The 21,837-nt window shown below is 44.6% G+C and overlaps 3 protein-coding genes across 3 annotated transcripts in view; all 3 read right to left on the bottom strand.

The window, feature by feature from the left end:
• Positions 1 to 252: 252 nt before the first annotated feature.
• LOC120451362 (fatty-acid amide hydrolase 2-A) lies at positions 253 to 2,806 on the bottom strand. Its single transcript, XM_039634998.2, has 4 exons — positions 2,581 to 2,806; positions 1,719 to 2,162; positions 965 to 1,660; positions 253 to 663 (listed from the first exon to the last, which is right to left on the bottom strand). The coding sequence occupies exons 1-4, from the start codon at positions 2,758 to 2,760 to the stop codon at positions 373 to 375; spliced, it is 1,611 nt and encodes a 536-aa protein (XP_039490932.1). The 5' UTR covers positions 2,761 to 2,806; the 3' UTR covers positions 253 to 372.
• A 1,140-nt stretch (positions 2,807 to 3,946) lies between these two features.
• LOC120453150 (fatty-acid amide hydrolase 2) lies at positions 3,947 to 6,269 on the bottom strand. The gene is made up of 6 exons (XM_039637706.2): positions 5,796 to 6,269; positions 5,494 to 5,719; positions 4,916 to 5,427; positions 4,735 to 4,860; positions 4,412 to 4,684; positions 3,947 to 4,356 (listed from the first exon to the last, which is right to left on the bottom strand). Exons 1-6 carry the CDS (start codon positions 5,964 to 5,966, stop codon positions 4,072 to 4,074), a joined length of 1,593 nt encoding a protein of 530 aa, XP_039493640.1. The 5' UTR covers positions 5,967 to 6,269; the 3' UTR covers positions 3,947 to 4,071.
• A 257-nt stretch (positions 6,270 to 6,526) lies between these two features.
• LOC120453563 overlaps positions 6,527 to 21,837 on the bottom strand; it is a 29,175-nt gene continuing 13,864 nt past the window's right edge. The window contains exons 2-4 of the mRNA XM_039638316.1: positions 11,057 to 11,363; positions 10,437 to 10,879; positions 6,527 to 10,373 (exon numbers count right to left, since the gene is read on the bottom strand). Of these exons, the coding sequence (XP_039494250.1) occupies positions 7,825 to 10,373; positions 10,437 to 10,879; positions 11,057 to 11,160 (3,096 nt within the window). The 5' untranslated portion in view covers positions 11,161 to 11,363 and the 3' untranslated portion in view covers positions 6,527 to 7,824. The remainder of the gene's footprint in view (positions 10,374 to 10,436; positions 10,880 to 11,056; positions 11,364 to 21,837) is intronic.

Below are 21,837 nucleotides of genomic sequence, written 5' to 3'. Positions count from 1 at the left end.
GCGCTTACTTAACTCTTCGCTCAGCAAGCAGTTTATCAACACTAAGGACCGCGCGGTTGTTTTGAAAATATGTATAAACAATAGCCACCATTGTTGACAAATGGAGTTTAGATAAGCTATGGGATTTTTTTTAGATGTGTATATAATAAAGTTTAAATTTTTGACCTGCTATGAGTGATTGTTTTCGAAACATGTTGACATTTCACTATGTCTAATCGTTTTTGACATATTGTATATACATAACAAATTCGCTTTTATCCCAGGCTCAAACCTTTTCTTAGTTTTTATTTAAAAATTCCAATCATTCATTATTATATGATAATATAACGCATATGAGTTCTTTCTTAGGGTCTTTGTTGTCCAGACATTTAGTTAGTCATCCAGGTCGTGCGGCACTGGTGGCTTCCATCCCCCGAAGGCTCTTTCCAACTCCAGGGCCACTCGGAGGCACAATCGATCCTGATTTGGCGCCCCAATCACAGAAAGCCCGATGGGAAGTCCCCGTTCATTCAGACCCATTGGCACATGGGTGACGGGCAGACCGAGTACATTGAATATCAGGGTGTAATCCACGCCCCAGAGTGATAGAATGGACCACTTGTGCCTCGGAGCAGGCAAATTCAAAGTTGGAAACAGAAGCACGCCGTTATCGCCAAGTAGATTCTAAACAGGATACAAGAATTACATCATAATTAATTACTTATCTAGCATTAATAAAAAAATTATACATTTATTGATAGAAAGCATATGTTAAAGTTGAGCCGCAATAATTGAGTTCAGATTTTCTTTTTAGGAGTTGACAATCTATTTGCAGGATAAACAATGTTTGTAAGCAATAGCAACGTAATGAAAGTAATTATTTAAGTAGAGATTCAGTAGAGCGCAAACCAAAACTTGCTAATGAAAAAACACTTGTTTTGTGTAAGAAAAGCTAAGTTTGCGTGATAAGTAGTAGTCCACTTACCTCGAACTCCCCGATCAATTCGCGTGATTCCATCATATATTGATTGAGCTTCGATTTCGACATAAAGGCACCCGTGCGTCGCATGAGTTCAAAGATCAGGGCGTTGGTAGTGTAATTCGATTGACCCCGCAGACTTTTGACAATCTCCCAGAGCGTCTCGCGCACTTTGCCGGAACCCTCTGGGTTCTCATCCGGCAAAAGATAATCCATTAAATCCTGTCCGGCGATTCCGGATAGAGCCATTTCCATTGAATTATCGAGACTGGGTAGCTTCGCTTTCTTCACGTCCAAGCCGAGGCTCTTTAAATGCGTTGTGGCATTGCAAATCGAATTCCTGATATCCTTATCCACCGCCACATGCATCCATCCGTTGATGCCCTCAAAGCCCAGCGCATACTGCACTTTAATCTGATTCAGCTGGACGGGTTCATCCAATCGCAGTTTGGATGCATTTTCCTTGCCCGCCATTACTTGCAGCAACTCGGACAGATCCTCAGCGAAGCGGCTTATGGGTCCCTCCACAAAATAGTGTCCGATGTTTGGATCCGATGAGTTGGGAAAGTGTCCTTTGGCGGAGAACACTCCGCCACTGGGTTTGTGCCCGAAGATGCCGCAATACAAGCTGGGGATGCGAATCGAACCACCAATATCTGAGCCAATGCCGAAAAGAGAGGCGCCTGCCCCGTTCAGAGAGCCCTGGAAATAGTTCAAAACATTAACTCAAAATTAGAAAACTAAAAGATGACCATCTTACTTCTCCACCAGAACTTCCGCCCGGTGTCCGTTCCGAATCGTAGGGATTCAGGCATTTTCCATTCAACAAGGTGTCCGTCTCGATGCTGAAACAATATTCCGGAGTGGCCGAGACCAGGAGAGGAATGGCTCCAGCTGACTTCAAACGCTTCACTGCCTCGCCATCGGCTTTGGCTTTGATATTCTTTCTGGACAGACTGCCCACAGCAAAGCTCATGCCCTCGAGAGCACATGACTCTTTTATGGTCACGGGAAGTCCCAGTAGTGGACGTTCTGCGAAGAGCTTCTCCACATCTGCTGCACTTTGGCAACTGGCAATGAGGTCATCTGTTTCAATGGCCTCCTCCAGGGCAGCCGTAAAACGAGATTCCACTAGGGCATTTAGATGCTTATTAACGGATTCGATACGTTCGATATAGGTGCGCACCAGCTCCGCCGATGTCAACTGAAATCAGAAAATATAACAGCTAAATAGTTTGCCATATATACCCTATAGATTAGCTTTAGATATTATTAGTTATGGTATTCTGACGCCGGGCCGGGCTTATCACCACTTACTTTGCTTTTTGATAACGCCGATGGAATAATTTAGTCAATTTCAATATACTTTGTATATGGTTTATTGCTTGTTAATACGTGACCTCTGAAAATCTTGCGAATTTATTGCAGCAGTCTACAGCAAATTATAATAATAAGGTAATATGTTTTTAATTGCGTGATTCACATTTGTAACTTGAACTAAAACCTGTGAGATTAGATAGTATTCTCGAGAACTGAAAGGATGGACTTTGGAGGTTCCCACAAACTTCACCAGAATCTTTGCAACACGAAGCGCCTGCCCAGTGTGAATACAAAATGTTTACCTGGCGAGACTGAAGGCGTCTGCGCAGCTCCTGAACGCTGAGGGTGAGCAGGCGACTCCTGATTGGGGGGATGAGGGTCCTCCTGGATTTGGGCGGATAAACAAAGGCCTCCAGGAGCGGGCATACGCACAAAGCCACAAACTTCACTAAAATCACGAGCAGCCTCAGAAATATTTCCATTGCGCACTAGAACCGAATGAGCGGCCGTTCGTAGCGAGAATGAAATGAACTGAAAACAAACCGACCGATCGAAATTGGAGAGCAGAGAGTTAAATTCGCCGATGTATAAATATATATATATATATATATATATGTATATATTTTTATGGGGTAGGGAAGGGTGTGATAAGGTGGAAGGGTCTCAAGATTAAGAGAGTTTGTGCGAAACGTAAACGTAACGTTCGTATTTCGAGATTTGAGCTTACCACTTAAATCATTAAACGTAACGATAGCTCGTTTTTATTATTGTGACGAACATTGGAATGAGATTATTGCGAAAACTGCTTTGTGCTTGTGCTTTTGTAAGGCCTTTGTTAAATGTATTAGCATTAACTTATGAGAACTTTTTAAATTCCTTGAGAAAGTTCTTTCAAAGATGACAAAAAAAAACATATAACCAAAAGTCAAATAATATATGTATATATCATATCAAATCATATATGTATGTACATTGAGTATTCTATATATATTATACATATATGTATATATTATATATATATAATAATAATATAATAATATATAATAATATATAAATATAATAATTTAATAATATTATGAAGAGCAGAGTAGAGTTGAGTATCTCATATTTGGATTTGATTGAAGATGCCGAGCATCTTCAAAGTTCTCCTCTTCAGATACAGAGTTGAAGTCCTCCGCACCCTCACATATTGATCAGAATCCACTTGGAATTCACTTGGATTTCTCCATATGCGATAGATTCCTGGTTAGTCCTTGAGGACAACAATAGGAACAGATTTAAAGCACTTACAGAAATTCAATGTAGTTTTCCATAGATTTGTCAGTCTGCGAGGAAAAATTAACTGACTCACGTTATCTTAATGTCGTAACCGAAAAGTTAACCTAGTTCAATGGAGTTAAGAACAAGGATAACAGTACAAATACGAATATTTTCGAGGTTTTCATCCTAAGTGACGATAGATGGGGGAGATTCTATCGATTCGCAGAGTGCTCATTTGGGTAAGACGTAGATTTTAAGTCAAGTGAACATCAATATCATTGTTTCAGGTCAATTTAAGTGGAACTTTACTCCAAAATGCGTAGTTATTTTGATCACTTAACTATTATTATTGAAATTGCAGCCGACTATATTGTAATCCAAAAAAAAACACTCCAATATAAACAGAAATTTATGGCCATGTATTAAACGAATTTCACTTTAATCTTCACAACACTACTAGAAGATAAAACAAAATTTAACCTTGAACCTTAAATGGATAGAAGAGCAGGGATCCTCGATCTCCGCTTTGTGTTTCATGTGTCATGTGGCACCGGTGGCACCCAGCCGTGAAAAACGGCCTCCAGTTCGGCGGCGACCTTCAGGCAGAGCTTGTCCTGGTACTGGGCGGCCACCACCTGCAACCCTATGGGCATCCCCCTCTGATTCATGCCCATGGGCACATGGGTGGCGGGCAGGCCAAGGACGTTGAAGAGCAGCAGATTGTCGATCCCCGTCACGTTCAACAGCGAGGTGTGGAAACAGAGGGCGCTCGTGTGGAAGGTGGGCAGGATGAGGACTCCTTGAGTGCCAAGCAGTTGCTGTCATGGTATTTCGATGGTCAGTATAGCTTCAAGAGTGATTTACTTTGCTTACATTCAAATGGCTTTTAATTTTCTCGGCCTCCAACCGGTATTCTTCCATGTTTCCACTGGCCATAAGGCCATTGAAACGCTTCATCACCTCCAGAACCATGGCCTCTTTGGTGAAGATCGAGTGACCTATGATGCTGTTGAACAGTTCCACCATCAGCAAACGCATCGAGGGATCGCGATCCGCCCGCTGGGTTACAATACTGGGCAGACCCTTCAAGTCCACCAGGGAAACCAGGGCAATCTCCAGAGAATTGCTCAGGAATTTCAGATCCAACTGATTGGGAAATGACATTAGGTCGAGAAAATCCACAATGATTTACCCACCTTCTTGGCCTGAACACCTCCTCGTTCCAAGCACGTGACCGCTTTGGTGATGGCCAGTTTGATGTCAAAGTCCACCACGGGATGGGTGAGGCAGTTGAAACCGGAGTATCCAAAGGCATAGTATACCTAAGCGAAAGTAAGATTTTACTTCTTAATACCTATTTTGCCAGGAAAATCCCACCTTCATGTCCTTCAGTGCAATTGGTTCAGACATTTTTAGCTTGTGCTTGTTATCGCCCGCCATTATTTCCAGTAGCAAGGGCAAATCCCTGGCGAATCTGGTGATTGGACCGATCTGAAGCATCTTGGGGAACTTCTTGTCCGTCAGCGAGTAGGGAAAGTGACCCTTGACCGACGTCAGACCGCCGGTGGGCTTGTGGCCAAAGACGCCGCAAAACAAGGCCGGCAGGCGAATGGAACCGCTGATATCGGAACCCACGCCAAAGGTGGTGGCACCACAACCATTCAACGTTGCCTCGCCGCCCGAAGATCCGGCGGAAGTCCTTTGCAGATCGTACGGATTCAGGCAACGTCCTTGAATATTATTGCTGGTTTCGAAACTCATGCAAAACTCTGGATTGGCGGACACCAAAAGGGGTATGCCACCAGCAGCTCGCACCAGCTCCACCACATCGCCATCCTGGGGGGCTTTCATATTTTTGCGTGCCAGACTGCCCACAGCAAAGGATAATCCTGTAAGCCAGCGAATAATGTAAGTTTCTGCTATATTTATAGTGATTTTAGGTATCTGAAACATACCTTTAAGACCACATGACTCCTTGACCGTGAAGGGTACACCCAGAATGGGATACTTGGTGTACAGAGCCACCCGATCGAACTCAGAGCTCGCCTTCGCGATGAGCTGATCCGCCAGCCTTGCATCCTGCAGGGCAGCCTCGAATCGATCCTCGACAACGGCATTCAGAGAAGGATTCACTTCCTGCACACGTGCTATATAGGCGGTAACCAACTCCACAGAGGTGATCTGGAATCGAACCCCAACATATATGACTTGCAAATGCCACAGACGACAAATGACGCGATTGGACTTGGAGACTCACCTCGCCGCGTCGCAATTGGGTGACCAGTTCAACGACGGACTTCTTCAGCAGGGGATTACGAATGCCCGAAAATTTGGGTTTCTGACGGGTCAATACCAAATCCAGTATCTTGTTCACGAGCACGCCAAAGGCATTCAGTATGAAGGCCAGCAGTCGCAGTATGATCTCCATGTCGAGCAGGCGTTCGGGTCACCAAAGGTTGTGGATATTCAAATCGCTGGACTTCGATCGGAACTCAGCGTAAGTGGGTTAACTAGAGCTGACGTTGGATTGCCTCGGAAGTGGAATGGGAAGTGATGGTATGGCGGAGGAGGAACTGGTGCTGCACCTGGGACACCACCGAACACTTCGACTGCGGATCGTGGACTACGCGTGGCGATTGACACTCGCACTTATTGTCCCTTGTTTTCCATTTCCATTTCACTTTGAATTTAATTTCAAAGTTAGCTCGGGTTGGCATTAACCAACACTGCATACACTTCGGTTGTTCTCGTTTTCGAAAATTATATTAAGGAAAGTACATTAAAAGAAAAATATCTCCGGGCTAGAACTCAAATAAATTTCAAGAATTTTATGAACAACAATTTAAACTGTGTTGAAAAGAAAGTCGCTACACTTTTAAAAATAAAATCATGTTGTCGAGAAACGACGATTTATTCCCTGTGTCATTCAAAATGCAATTATTCATTCATTTATTTATTCAGTAATAATTTTAGTTATTGTTACACTTATCACTTACGTGCTAAAAGGAAACGTTCAACAAAGGCAAAAACTTGTTTAGCACATTACTCACTGGAAAACGAATCGAATCGGTCAACGAATCGGCTAACGAAACGGTTAACGAAACGGTTAACAAATAACAAAGTACTTCAACCGAGAACAGAGATTATCAGAATGAGAGTGAACTCAGTTAGGCAACTTGGCAAAGGCGCTAAGGAGACGTCTATATATCCGTATAAGTATAGTTGCTGGCTTGCGCAAAAATTGACATCTATGTAGCTATATGTATGTATCTTCGTATGCTCTACACTCATGAATATTCAAACAAAACTCTTGAACTTGTCTGGCCTATATCCATAGGCAATTACGCGGGCATGTATGCTGGGTTTAGTGTTTTATTAAAATCGTATATCTGCTGCAGGATTGACATCGAACTGCTTAACCCCACGACGGCGACCCTTCGTCGAAAATGTTTGAACACAGGTAATATTTTAGCAATGCTCTAAGTTCTAAAACCTAAGAAAACTATAATCTAGAAAACGATGTGAAAAAAGTTTCTACGAACCTTCGAAATCATAATTAGGTTTAGTTTTCGACAAAGTGTCGCCGTCGAAAGGGTTTCGACTTGTATATCCCTCAAAGGGTTGGTTTTCTTATTGCCTACACCATTCATATGTCTGATTTTCATTGATATTGATATCTGCGGAACAACAAAAGACGTATTCTTCTATATTTGGGATATGTTTAAGAGTTTTGGTTTGTGGGCTCATTTCTAGTCTCGGTAAATGTGTATATCTTAGCCTATTTTATTTTATTAGCTATCATATTATATACTTTGCATGGTTATCATAGATTGGTTATTAACATTAAAATATTTATTGTCTAAAACATTTCGCCCCGCTTAGTGCCACTCTAGACCTATATGTATCCCCAAACCGGATAGCTTGTATTCCCCCCCAACGATTCTAACTATTGCACACACCTTTGGCTACTTACAGATAACTCTTCCCTGTCCGTCCACCGATTAAATTTTGAATTTAATAAGTGATTGATTCTAATACTTTGCTGGTGGTCGAAAATCCCGCGGAGTTTTTCATTTAGCGGAGCACTTTTCTAGGTGATTTTGTATAGAAAACTTATGGGCCTAAGGAGGTTGAAAGGGTTTTTGGGAATAGAGATTTTGAAAGGCGCCAGGCTCTCGGGGCTCACAAGTGTCTGGTCCTTTGCGCAAGTGCAGTGCCAAATGGAAATCCATCAGGGATTCAGCTCAACCACCAGCAACGGTACCACTTCAGCTGCCAAAACCAACTTAGGTCATGTGCAGATCCCCCTTGAGGATGCGCGTAAAGGTCTTCTTGAACTGCTGATTGGCCAGAGCGTAGCAAAAAGGATTCATCGGGCTGTTGGCGTAGCAGAGGAAGTACGAGAACATGTAGAGGTGCTCATTGATGCAGGGCGGATGCCGGCAGAATCCCTCGACGAGGGCCAGCACATGGTAGGGTGTCCAGCAGGCCACGAAGCAGCCCAAAATGAACGAGATCGTGCGAAACGCTTTGCGGGCACGGTTCTCCGACTTGGACTTCTGCCTTCCACCCACTCCAAGGATCAGAGGTAGAGCCTTCTTGCTCTTGAAGTGCTTTCCTATGGAGTGGATGAATGCCCTTTTGCTGGAGTTTCGACTGGCCGCCAAACTCTTCTCCTCCCTGTTGGCATCTTCCTGCTCCGGATTCTTCTTGGTGGTGCAACCACCACCATCTTGATCCCCGCCTCCGCCGACACCGCCCGTACTGCTGGTGGTGCCCGAGGTGGAGGGCATCTTGTTGGTATTACTGTCCGAGGTTTCACGCTCCTCGATCCGTTCCAGTGGCACCGAAGGCGGTGCTGCCGCCGCCGATTGCGGCGTTCCCGTTTGTGGCGTTGAAGTCTTGACCTTGGGTGAGAGTGGCATTGGTGGCATCGGGGAATAGAGTATGGCATCCTTGCTGCTGGTTTCCATGGGACTGGAGGCCCGGCGATGGGGACAGTCCGCAGTTAGCTTTCCGGGCACATCCAGCAGGCAGATGGCCTCGATGCAGCTCTCCCGCCTCACCTTGGCAAAGTCCTCTATGCCTGTGTACGAGACGAGAAGACGTTTTTCAATGGCCACCGCCTCCTCGATACTTTGACTCTGACTTTGACTTTGACTTTGACTCTGACTCTGGTTGTGATTCGGATTCAGGTTGAGGCTCAGGCTTTGGCTGGGACTCTGGTTCTGGCTGGGAGTTTGACTTAGGCTCTGGTTCTGGTTCAGGTTCGGTTTTGGTGGATTTCGACGTGCGGGCGGTGGCGGAGGCAGGACTGGTGGTTTCCCCTGGACACTGTCATTCGGGGAGGTCGTGGAGTTGGCCGTCACACTGGCCAGCATGGCGGAGCTCTCGTCCATGTACCGCAGCTCCGAGTTCGTCATTAGGTCATAGGTCAGGGCCAGCTCGCTGTTACCCGAACTATTGCCGAAGGGGCGGTCGGAGAAGTCATCGGAGATCGGGGTACTGGGGCACTGAAAGGCGTCGGGAGGTGGCAATATGGTCTGCACCAGACTCTGATGCACTTCATCACTGGGCACTTCGATGGGGGCCAAGTCCACGGGAGAAAGGGGATCACTGGCGTGGAGTAGTGTTGGAGGAGCGGACAGGTCGACCAAACGATCATGCTCGGCTATCTGGGACAGGGTGGAGCAGGATGTGCGCTTGGGCCTGTCCAGCGGTGGGTTCGGCTGGTTTTGGTGGTGCTGGTGGTGCGGATGCTGCTGGTTCAGGTGGTGCAGGGAGCGCACCTCTTCCTTGCTCTGCGCCCGCTGCAACGGACTCTGGCTGTGGTGGTGGTGCTGTTGGTGGTGGTGGTACTGGTGCATGGCCTCGATGGACTTGGAGTTGGTGGTGCTCTTCTGCAAGTTACCTTTGCCCCGTGTGGCCAGCAGGGCGGCCTGTGCCCCAAAGACCAGACCAATAGACGATCGCTTCCGCATGTTGTTCAACTTCTGCTGGGTGATCAGCTGCTGAGCCTGGTTGACGGACGATTCCTCATCGGAATCGAAGGCCGGACTGCTGGATCTCTCGCTCTTTTCCGCGTCCACGGCTGCCTCGCGTTTTTTTGCCTCCTCCTGGATTTTGGCTGCGGACGCTCTCCTCTGTTCCGGTGTCATCTTCTCCACCTCCTCCGTGGCCACGGCCAGAGGATTCGCCTGACCCGAACCACTCAACCTCTTGATCACTGTGGTACAGGCACTATCCAAATCGGTTTGATCGCCCGCCAGTTCCACTTTGGTCTTCAGGATTTTCTCCTCGATCACACCAATACCAGCTGCATGTCCTGCCATTCCGGACATGGCTCCAGCACTCAGGGCCACCATGGATTGCATTTTCCGTTGCTTCGCCTCACTGCGCTTCTGCATATCGTAGGCTGTTTTGTAGATCCCCGCATATAAAACAAAAAGCACAATCAGAGTAGTCCAATAGTAGCCAATGATTAGGGCCGTGTTGAATATCGGATCCTTGAGAAACTGAACGGCGCACTGGCCGGGTAGGAGATCCCGCTTGCCGGTGAAGTGCTCCCATCCAAAGATCGAGATGAAGAAGAGCAGAGCGGGAATGATCCAAGTGATTGTGACCATATAAATAACTCTGGTTCTTGTCCTCCAACTCCGGTACTTGGCGGCAATCTTCACGGAGCAGTAGCGATCTATCGTGATCAACAGCACCGTGTATTGGGACACCAGACAGACCGTGTAGTCCACGGAGAGCCACAGATCGCAGAGCATCGGACCCAGGTCCCAGTAGCCCTTGAGCACGTATATCGTGTAGAAGGGCATCGAAACGGTTCCTGAAATAAACGGTTAAATTTAATAAAAGATGTTAAACTTATAGGGTAGTAGTTAGTTGTTACCTATCAGCATATCCGTGGCTGCCAGGGAGGCAATAAAGTAGTTGCTGGGCTGCCGAATATTCCTGTCCACGATGAAGGCCAGTAGCACCAGGATATTACCGCCCACCGTCAGAATGATGCAGATGGCCAGGCAGATGGCTATCAGGATCGTCTGCCACAGGGCAAATGGTGGCAGTACAGGACCAAGGATCTCCGAGTCGGAACTGGATCCCGACATGGTGGAGCCGCCATCAGAGGATTGATTTCTAACAGCCAGCAGCAGGTTGGTATTGTTCACATCGAAGTTCCTGTACCACTGCAGCTGCTCATTGACCGGCCAGGAATTGAAGTCACTGCTCTCGCCATAGATCTTGGCCGCCTCCAGCAGGCGTTTGCACTCCGTGTGGGTCAGGACTCGCTTGAAAAGGAAGCTGCACAGCTTATCCCGCTCCCTTCGCAGGCTCCTGGAAATGGGAAAGTAAATAAATATCATATTATCAAGCAAATGTATCTTTAAAAGAAATTATCATATTACACGGACAATGCTGGCAATGTTGCTTTTAAAGCTCTCCCCTTTCTAAAAGCTTTGACACCGAAATTACTATTCTGAAAGGCGCCTTTATTCTATTGAGCCAACTCACCAGTCGGTGATCCACTTGTTCTTGATGGTATAGATGGAGTCGCTGGAGTTGCCATTCAGGCCAGTCAGCTCCTCCTCGCCCGCCGACTTGTTAAGCGACCGCATCCTTAACCGCTCCGCCCTCTTCCCGCTCTGGCCACGTCCCGCTCCCTGCTCCCTGCACTCCGCACTCCGCACTGCCCGACCTCTGCGGTTTTTATGGTAATTTCAAGTTGTTCCTCCTTAATGTGCTGTCGACGGCGTTTGTCCCGGAATGCTTACATTGCCTCCACGGAATGCCAGGACTTGTCTCCGGTCAGGTGCAGCATCTGCAAGAGGCAACAAAGCATCCACAGTTTCGTTAGCACTTGCAAAAATATAGGGGTTATTAAGATATTATTAATAATATAAGCAATAAATAATAAACTTTGGTTTGCGGTTATATTTCATAAAAAAATTTGCATATTTATATTTATCGAAGTTGAGTCAAAAGCCTGGCAATATTTTCCATAAAAAATATCGGTTTTTTTTACCGCATTATTGGTAATAATAGTGCGAATATGGAATGACATATCTCATTAAAATCGTAATTAAATTTCCAATTGATGTGTGCTTAAATTGGAAAATTATTTTTTTTGGCTATTTTTTGCAAAATTTGACGATGTTACCCCATTCCAAAAAATCGAAAATTAACAAAAAAAATATTTTTTCCAAACCCGCAAAAAATAATAGAAATCGTTTGCATGGCTAATTAGCTGCACAAAACAGGTATTATTTTAGGTACACGACCATTTTTGGCCAAGTTATGACGAAAAGACGCTTCTTAAATATCGAAGTTTTGGCATAACCGAATTATGGGTAATAATAGTCCAAATATGAAATGGATTATCTCATTGAAATCGTATATTAATTTCCAATCAATGTGTGTTTAAATTGGAAAATTCTATTTTTGGGCAATTTTTTGCCAAATTTGACGATCCAAATTTGCTTTCCAAAAAAGCAAAAATTGAAAAAAAAATTATTTTTTCTAAGCCCGCCAAAAATTGTTAGGAATCGTTAGTATTTCTAATAAGCGGTGCAAAACTGTTGTCGTTTGAGTATCACGACCATATTCAGCCAAGTTGTAATAAGAAATCCATTTAAAGAAAGACAAGTACTCAGAAGTTGGTGCAAAATGATGGAAATAATGGTCCTATTGCATTCATGTTCAAAACTAGTAATCAAAATAAAGTATTTACTAAGTGCAGACACTTTCGTTCCGTGCAGTCTTCGTAGACGTCTTCGCTTCCGCCAAGTTTAAACTAATTTCGCAACCGTTAACTGGCAACCGGCGACTGGCGTTGCAATTTGCTTGTGGCAGTTGCATCCTGCGCGATGCTCCTGCCGGTGCCCGATGTCCTTCCTTTGTCCTGTTCCACTCTGTTATGTTGCCTCATTATGTTACGGCATGATTTGCTTATGGCTCATGGCTCTGCCACTTGAGCTTCGCTCGCCACCGCCTTTTCTATATTTCCATCTCTTGGCTTTTTGTACTCCCTATTCAGCGATTTTCTTGACCTTTTTCTACCTCGACCCAGGGCATTTTAATTTGACTGACATTTGGTAAGGCGAAACTTGATACAATATTGATGAGCGAAATCATTTTGGAGATAGCCTTTTGGGTTGGAAAGCGGGAGCCATAACAATATTAATAAGAGCAGGTATATACTCGTATAGAACTTATTTAGGCCAAGAAAAATCCTTTCTATATTTTTAAATTATAGCATAATTAAGGCATAATTCCTTACTCAAATACCTACCTTGATTTGGTTAAGTTAGCATTTATGATTGGACTTTGTTCACAATTTTCTAGAGTATGTTTCCGTCTACCCCCAGATGCCCGAAGTTAACTTGATGTTATTTAAAACTAAATGCTCACATTCACTGGCAGGGCAAAGTTTCTTTCACTGAGGTCACTCGGAGGCCAGAGACCAGAAGCCAGAGGCCAGAGGCTTCTCAACATCTTGGCTGTTGCATTTGGCCCTAGGAATCCGCCAAAGTTTTCCTCGTTGTTTGTTATTTTTCGAGTGCGAGGCTGCTTACAGGAGCACGGTGGCAGCATAAAGCGCCTGGGCGAAATTGAGTTTTCAACTTTTCAAATATAATTTCAAACAAATCGATAGGACAAACTTGTGGAGCGGCCTCTTTGGCAGGCAAATTCCACAAGGGACAATTGAGTTATCCGCTGTTGCATCCTTGCAAGTGTTGCATCCTGGCAGCTCGGCACGTCCGCCGGCACTTTGATTGAGTGGAAATTCAATTCAATTAGTTGGCACAATTTGTTTTCACTTAATTCCCAAAACATTGCCACAGCTAAGATATCCGCCCAACCAAATTAGCTTGAAAGACAGCCAGCTTCCTTAATCCGTCAACACATGCGACAATCCCGGTCGACAGCTGTCAGACTTTGACTCGCGCCCCGCTTTTGGGCCATCGCAGAGGACCGGTAAAGGACCTTAGCCAAACCCAAATCAAGGAGCAGTCCCAATTTCTATGCTAATGGAGGGCTATTTCGAAGAAGAGTGTGCGGGTTAAGCGCTTTGATTGCGTGAAATTCTCACGAGAAGCGCTTAAATCTTGAAATGGGTTGGGCCCCCACAAAGGTAACAAAAAGGTACTTCAATTAGCAGGTTCATAATAGTGGGGATTTAAGTGGATTAAAATGTTATTAGTACTTGTTATTAGCTGTTGTTTCTTATGGAAAACATTCCTGCGACTGCCACTAGAAGTTGTTATATTAGTACTAACATGATTATACCCGTTACTCGTAGAGTAAAAGGGTATACTAGATTCGTTGAAAAGTATGTAACAGGCAGAAGGAAGCGTTTCCGACCGTATAAAGTATATATGGCTATGTCCGTCTGTCCGTCTGTCTGTCCGTCCGTCTGTCTGTCCGTATGAAGACTCCAGAGACATAGACGCAGCGCAAGTTTGTCGATTCATGTTGCCACGCCCACTCTAACGCCCACAAACCGGCAAAAACTGTCAGTGTTGAAGACTCTCCTTCGCACTTCGACTAGCTGAGTAACGGGTATCAGATAGTCGGGGAACTCGACTATAGCGTTCTCTCTTGTTTTACTTGTTTTTAACCAGTGCCTTACTTTCTTTACTAGCATTTATTGGCATTCCATTACCAAGAAGTGCTTTATTGACATTTATTCGATAAGTGTTCTGTTTTGTCCCCTAGCGCCTGTTGGCAACCGAAAGCTCTAACTGCACAGCTCCGGACCTCCGTGGTTTTTCCTAACTATGTCGTAATAACCTTCCGCCAACTCCCAGCAGCACAGAAGCATTCTCGCCCCACAACACGTGAAGTAATAATCCCGCTTAAGGACCTTAAGCCTTTGTCTAGTTGACCACCGAGTTGAACGGTGCCTTTCCCTGCACCGGCTGCTGCTCCTGCTCCTTTTCCTGGAAGCCCCGGGGCTCCAAGTTGACCGCACAACAAACACAGAAGGCAGCAGAAGCTGTAAGATCAAAGCGTTGATCTGGGGGGTTTGGGATGTTGGCATCGCGGTCACAGTTTCCGGCTTCCATGGAAACTTAAAGCTAAATGCACAGGGAAGAAAAACGTTGTACATTCCTAACAAGCAACTATACAAACTGCATTCCCAACTTGTTATTTTGAGATAATTTCCTGTGCAACTACATGTCAAACGAAACAGAATAAACAGTATATTTTTAGCCAAATTTCCTGATTAACATACAATTTTTGACAGTGCATTGGGGCGATGCAGTAGTGGGGACTCTGTTGCATTCTGGCCTGTCGCATTCGCATCTCCCTGCAACGGACGCAGCTTGGGCTTAAAACGGAATCGAGGTTACCACACGAATGACACACGGTCTGGAAAGTGGGCGGTGGGTGGTGGTTGGTAGAAAGTAGTGGGGTTTTCAGCGGGGTTTTCCAGCAGGATTTCCAGAGGAGGACTATGGCCAAGCCATTGGCTTTGTTTGCACAACTCAAAGTTGTTGGCATTCTTGGCGTGCGCTCAGAAAATGAAATATGTAAGCAATGTGTTTGCCTGAATGCCTGACAGAAGCCAAGGGATGTGGGGTGGTGGGGATTCGGGGGGGTGAAATCAGGGAAAAGCAACCGGTAAGGCAGCACCTTAAATCAGCAATTATGTCGCGCAACTTTGGCCAGGTGGCAGGTGCAAAAGGGAGAGAGAGAGAGAGCAATAAAAAAGGGATTGAGATCTGAGTCGCAGGATACTCCTTGTTAGATAAGATTTTGCTCGCTCTTGTTGCCATAATAACCCGCTTTTGCATTTCGCCTTTTGCCGTTCCTCTGCTTGATATTTTTATTTATATCATTTTTTTATTTTTGCCTTTTAATAAACTTATTAAATGTGTAAGCCAGCCGTTGTCCCTGCCGTTGCCGTTGCCGTTGCCTTTGCCGTACCCCAAACCCCTTTTTGGCTCTTATTTGGCAAATAACGAAAAGTAATTTAATCAAGCCAACAAAAGGGCTACGAAATTCATCAGGAAAGATAATGGAAGTCCCAAATTTGATTGGCACTTGAACCGGCGCTTGCTTTTTGGATTTCTCCCACGATTTCGGATTTTACCCAGCCATAGGGGTAACCTGCAATCGGTACTCATTGTGGGCTTGTGTTAATTGCCTGCACAAAGCCCCTGCAATGTCGGTTAGCGGCTTCCAATCATGCGGTAATATCCGCATCCCCAAGAGCTTTGAAGGCTGCATCCATAATCCCGGCCAGCCAAAGGTATGATGATGATGCTGGTTTGGCAGCATGGAGCGTCGAAAACTGTCAACGGCCGTGTCGTTCTTTTGTGCCCCAAAAAAAAAAAAAAAACCCTGGCCGCAGATTATGATTTTGACAGCATTCTCTTGCCGGAATGGAAAAAAGTGGGTGGTAATGGGAATAGCGGGGTTTGGAGGTTTGTGGGCTTGGGGATAACGCTCTTTGTGCCGCATAATCAACTTGTGCAAGTGCGCCCGGCAAGTTTTAATTACAAAACGTTCTGGCTCTTTACTCAACTTACTTTCTCCACTGCCACTTTTCACTTTCATTTCGAGCACTTTTCCCGCTTCTGTTTAATTCATCTAGATTCTAAATTAACATTCTTCGCCGTTTTTTTTTTGGTTCATGGTTCCTTGTGCCCGCCCTTTGTTGACTCCCTGGGAACTACTTGGCACGCGCATTTTAATCAAAGTAAAATTTTAAATAAATATTAGAGACGCACAACGTGATGAATAATTTCGCGCTGCCATCCTGTCAATTGTCTGCCTCGCATGGGCAATTTCAATTTCAGCTACGTCAGCCGGAGAATTGCGGTGTGCACAGTGAGAAAATCTTGTCAATTTGTCAGAATTATTTGTTTTTATTTAAATATTTTAGTTACATACTTCAACTAACTCATCAACTTCACATTCAACATAAATCTCCAAAGTGCATCGGGTTTTAAGTATCTTTCGTACTATCTCTTCTTTTAAATCTAAATTAAATTATAATTTAACGTTGAGAGTATAGAAATAGTAATCAGTAAATAGTTACTAAAGCATACTTGGCATAACTTAAATCTGATCGAAACTGAAATCTACCGCACATTTTGTTTATATTTTTCCACCTGTGCTGTTAAGAAATTCAAGGTGTGGTGGTTGAACGGGGGGGTTGTGGGTGTTTGTGTGTCGAGTCGGTGGCTGCATCCGACTTGTCCTTGACACGTTTGCTGCATGCCAAATGAAGGTTGGCTCGCTTCCTTGCCGCGAGTGGCAAAAAGGAACGCTTTCGAAGACAGCCAAAGACCGCAAATCGTTTTCGGAGACTGTTGCGCGTTTACTTTGCTCGCTGCCACACTCACACACTCGCACTTACTCGTCCTTATCCACATGCCAGACACACACACACACATGTAAAGGCATGCACATGCAAATTTAACGAGCGCCAATGGCTAAAATTGCGCCCCAGGCCACTTAGCGTTGTCTTTTGTGGCATGAAACACACAGAAACACACACATGAGCTGGCGTATATTCATACATGTCGACATCCTCGTTTATTGCTATGCAATCTGTTGTTGCTTTTATATCCGGCAGCCAGATAGCGAGGGCATAAAAAAAGTCCCCCTGGGCACCATAACAAAATGGTAAGCGACACTTGCGACAAGCAGGCTGAAGTGCTCCAATGATGCTGCCAGGATGCGGCAGCCAGGAGATGCCGCAGCGTAAAATCTGCGGCTTAGAACACTTGGATTTTCGAGATGCAGGCCGCTGATCGATTAAGCGCGGTAAACAAATCGGATTGTTCGCTTAGCTGCTTGAAGTGAGAAGCGCAGAGAAGGGCTCACAGCAGAGGTGACAACGTTTGCCTTGGCTTTTAAGACTCTTGTAATGATTTGCCCAAATATTTCTGTACTTATAAAATCCAATTACCTTGAAGATGCCTTAGATAAGCTCGAGAGATAAGCACGTTGGGAATGTAACTAGCACTGGGAATTCCACACGAGCCTCAAATCCCTACACAATACCCCTCTCAATTTGCGCTTCCTTCCGTTTCAACGTCCCCATGCCGCTGTCATTGCAATATGTTTTTATGATTATGACAATGATAATACCGTAATCGCTGTTGCCGCCTTCTGGCTTAATGCAACAACTGCAAAATGCGTTTGGGCGACACTTGCAGCAAATTGCCCCACGCACACACACACACACACACACACACACACACACACACAAGAACTATGAGCACAAGCGATTCAAGCTGAAAATTGCTTGGCACAGTTTGTCGCATTTTTCGTCCTTGTGCGCCTGCTGCTGTTTTTACTCCTGCCAGTGGGTCCTGCCTGCTATAGCCGCCTGCCCGCCTTGTCATTTAGAGCTCATTTCAGGCGAAAAACGAAACGGAATGTAAACAAAAGGCAGTGGCAACTGTGGCAGCAGGGCGGCAAAAGGACGCAGCCACTTCCGTGTCGCAGAAACCATAAAATGACAGAGCAACTGCCTCCTTCTACACTTCAGAAAATTTAGAAATTCGATTTGTGTTATACGCTAAACTTAGCTAAGAAAATGTAGCTTGTTACTTCCTGTTACTAAGAGTGCTATTTAAGAAACTACATTTCTTATGTTGAAGTGCAACTTCTGGTTTGATATTCTAGTTACGCGTTTGCCCACTTTTTCCCAGTGCATACCCCCTTACGTGCTTCCTCCTGTCGCCCTTTTTCATTCCCCTAATGAGCTTGATGCGTTTTTGATGATGCTGTTGGATCCTGCTGCTGCCGCCGCTGCTGCTGCTGCTGGTGGTTGCCATCCTGCGCTGCCTGTCGCACTAATTGAATGTTTTACCTCTTGGTCAACGCTGCGTATGCGCAATGTGCAGTCAAACCAGTTGAAATTTGACTTTTATGAGTCGCTTTCGGAATACACAATTACGGTGTCGAATTTATTAATGCCATTAATCATACGGCCCAGAATGTAGAGCGTAGAGGTAACCTCTTTGTCCCGTACACCGTCTTTCATGGCTTGTCGGCGACTTTAATTATGCTGGGGCTGCCGATGTCCTGCTGGGACAGCATCCTGGCCGAGACGTGCTCATATTTTATGCCTTTATAAGCAGTATTTGTGCCGGTGCCCTCCGCAGTCACTTGGACTTGAAGGGTGTTTTGTGCGGTGGGACAAATAAAAGCTAGAGCGTCCAAATGAAGTTAGGCAACCTTTTTCATCTCATATAAGGAAGGGAGAAGGTGCCAGCACGCAACCTTTTAATCACAGCGACACATAATTTGTCTATCTTATGTGGAAATCAACATCAACACTACAACTTCACTCCCATTTAATTACACACTTTAAGAGTAGGCTTAATATAGAGCAGGCTAAGCTAGGGGCCCATTATTTCTATTGTGGCCTCGTGGAATTAACACTGGTTCTTTGTTAATCGATAGGCACTCAATTAACAGGTCTTAAAGGCTTACTGGGAACACCAAATTTTGCGTGTAGCTGCCAGTCCCCTAGAATTTTCCGACCAACCACCCAAACCGCCCCCTGTTTTCCCAGTCACAAGAGCACACTTTCCAGTGGCAAACAGCTGGGGCGTAAATTGATTCAGTGAGCTTAATTGTGCTGACATTTTCATGTGGCAGCGATCGATCAATCGATGTGAATGTGTTTGCATGGCACGCAACTGCAGCTTTAGTTGGCCTAAGCTACAAAACCCCCCTCACCCAACACCCATTTTCCATCCAGTAAGCCTAATTTATGCCGTTGCATGGGTCGGGAATTGAATATGACAACTTTATAGAGTTTAGTTTATTATAATCGCATAAAATATTGTGACGTGCTGGGGCCCTCGAAACGAGCATGGGGATTTTCCCGAGCCTTCAACACCCGGAGGCTCCTGACTGACTGACTGGGTAACTGGCTGCCCCATTGTTGTGCGGCTCATGCATCTTTCATGGGGTCATGTTAATGCGCTGGTCCTGCCCCAGCGCTCCTGCTGCCTGCCTGGCCATGATTTCAGCTAACAGCCTGGCCTTTGCGCCAAAGTTTATGCAACAGATTTATGAATGCCCAGCTACGTGGCTGAATTAGGCAGCTGAGGGCTTTCCCAGACCATGGCCATGCTATTCGCGAGATAATAAGATACGCTCAAGAATGTTATAAACTTGGGAAGCCAAGGATTAAAATTGCATACAACATTTTGCTACATTGCTCGCTAGCTAGATACCCTGTATAGTGTTGAAATCATTGTTAATGTAACTATTAGGACTGATAAGAAAGCAATAAAGGTGTATGCTGAATAAATGGTACAAAATGTTTCCATACTTTAAGGTAATATTTTTTCACCTGAAATAATTATCGTTTCGTGGCTTATGAATATAAAAATCTCCAGCACTTGCCAACTCGGTTTCTGGATGTCGGAAAGTTTCCTTCCAATTGTCAACTTCATTAGCCCCCTAACTGCTGTCTGTCCACCTCCATTGCCGGAGTCCTGGTGTCCTGAAGTCCTGAAGTCCTTGGGTCATCTTGGCTTGGAAAGTTGCGCCTTTGTTAATTAAGTGCAACCCAATCTGCTGCCTCTGTGGCAGACATAACTCATTCATTTGGCTGAATCTTAATTGTTTGCAGCAGCTGTTGCCTGCTCCTTTTCTTTGGTGGGAAGTTGGTTGCCGCAGTCATGACAAATGTGTTGCCACCGCCTCCCGTGCAGTTTTCCACAATTTTTCCAATCCCTGCAGATGCTAGAGAACTTTTCCGTTGTGTTAATAATTGCTTCATTGTTTGTTTTGACACGGCCCATTGTTGTTTATTGGCTGATAATTGGCAATGCAATTAGTTTAATTACAATTGTAATGATTTCAACTGAATTATTTACAGTTAACAGCTGTCGAGTGGCTGTAATTGCCCTCGGATTAATGCAGATTTGCTAAAAGATTTCCCATGGCAAATAGCAAATAGCAAATGCTAAATCCGCATTTAAATATTTAATGTGCAATTTATAGCTGGAGGATATTTGGACCACTTTCTCGCGCTTTCGCAATTTTCCTGGGTCGTTGGTAAGTTGTTTTTCGTGTTTCTGCTGCGCGCTACATTGCTGCAATTTTTGTTCGGGTTTTCAACTCCGCGGATTGTTTTTTGTTTGACTTTTCAGTTTCAGCCACGCCAAGCTATCTGCAATTTTCATGGGATATGTTTTCAGCTTTTTCGGTTTTGAGCTCTTTCGCACGATGGTTGCCTTTCGCCATAGGATAACCCTTTCTTTCTGAGGAATGTGCATCGATAATGTTTTTTCCCGGAATTGATATGATTGAAGAATTTATATTGCTTTAATTGAATTTCCAACGTATTGCAAAAATCTCTCTAAGTATTTATTTTACGAAAACTAGCTTTTATTCGTTTATGGTAAAAGCGTTGAAATATGCAATCATGAGCGCGCATTCTTATGATTTTGCATTTCAATGCATAGTGTTTTTGTGGCACACAAATGCATAACTTAAGCAAAGAAAAGAAGGCAAAAAATAATGCAAATGGTTTTTAATTAAAAAAATCTTTCAGCAGCCAACAGCTGCCAAAACAGCCCATAAACTAGCGCAATACGAACAATGAATACCCTAGCAAACAATTCCACATTAAATTGTCCAGCGAATTTTCTTAAAGAGCATTGCCCATAAATTGTTTTCCCAGCATCGCAGCACTTGTTTGTGCTTTGCTAAAACGCTGTCAACGCATTACGTAATTATGGATGTATCAAATTATGAAAAATGTGCTCGGTATTCGCCAAGTTACGTGTTGTGGCAACATTTTATGGCTGTCGCGGTGCTGGCGTCCTTCGCCGCAGCGAATTATGTGACAAAAACGCTTCAGCAAACAGCAGACGTACAAATAGATGGGGAAAATGCCACAGCGAGACAACAGAAACGCGGACCCCGTCGTGACAACCAACTGAAGTTAGGATGAGACGGCTGCGGGACAGATACACCGAAGAAAAATGATTGCACTTTCAAAATAACAATTTATTAGGGCCCGCTTTTAAGTTTTAAACCATGTTAAATTACTTACTAATAGTAAGTAGTAGTATATAAATATTAAAATTCATAGTATGTCTATTTTCTAAGTTGTGATAAAAGCCTGTTGCCTATTATCCACTTCTTTGTCCAGTGTACTTGGCAAGCTGGGTAACTGTAACTGGAGAATCTTTTGGAGGACTGACACGTGAGTCCCTTTTCCCTGAATTCAGTCCCAGTGCATCGTTAAAGATTTATTTGGAATTTCCAGCGGGCACAGTAAACCGTAGCGTGTAATTGTCCAT

The sequence above is a fragment of the Drosophila santomea genome, chromosome 3R (assembly GCF_016746245.2).
Source record: "Drosophila santomea strain STO CAGO 1482 chromosome 3R, Prin_Dsan_1.1, whole genome shotgun sequence".
Taxonomy (NCBI): Eukaryota; Metazoa; Arthropoda; class Insecta; order Diptera; family Drosophilidae; genus Drosophila; species Drosophila santomea.
The sequence above is the reverse complement of the archived record's forward strand: the minus strand, read 5'-3'. Positions and strand labels throughout refer to the sequence as shown.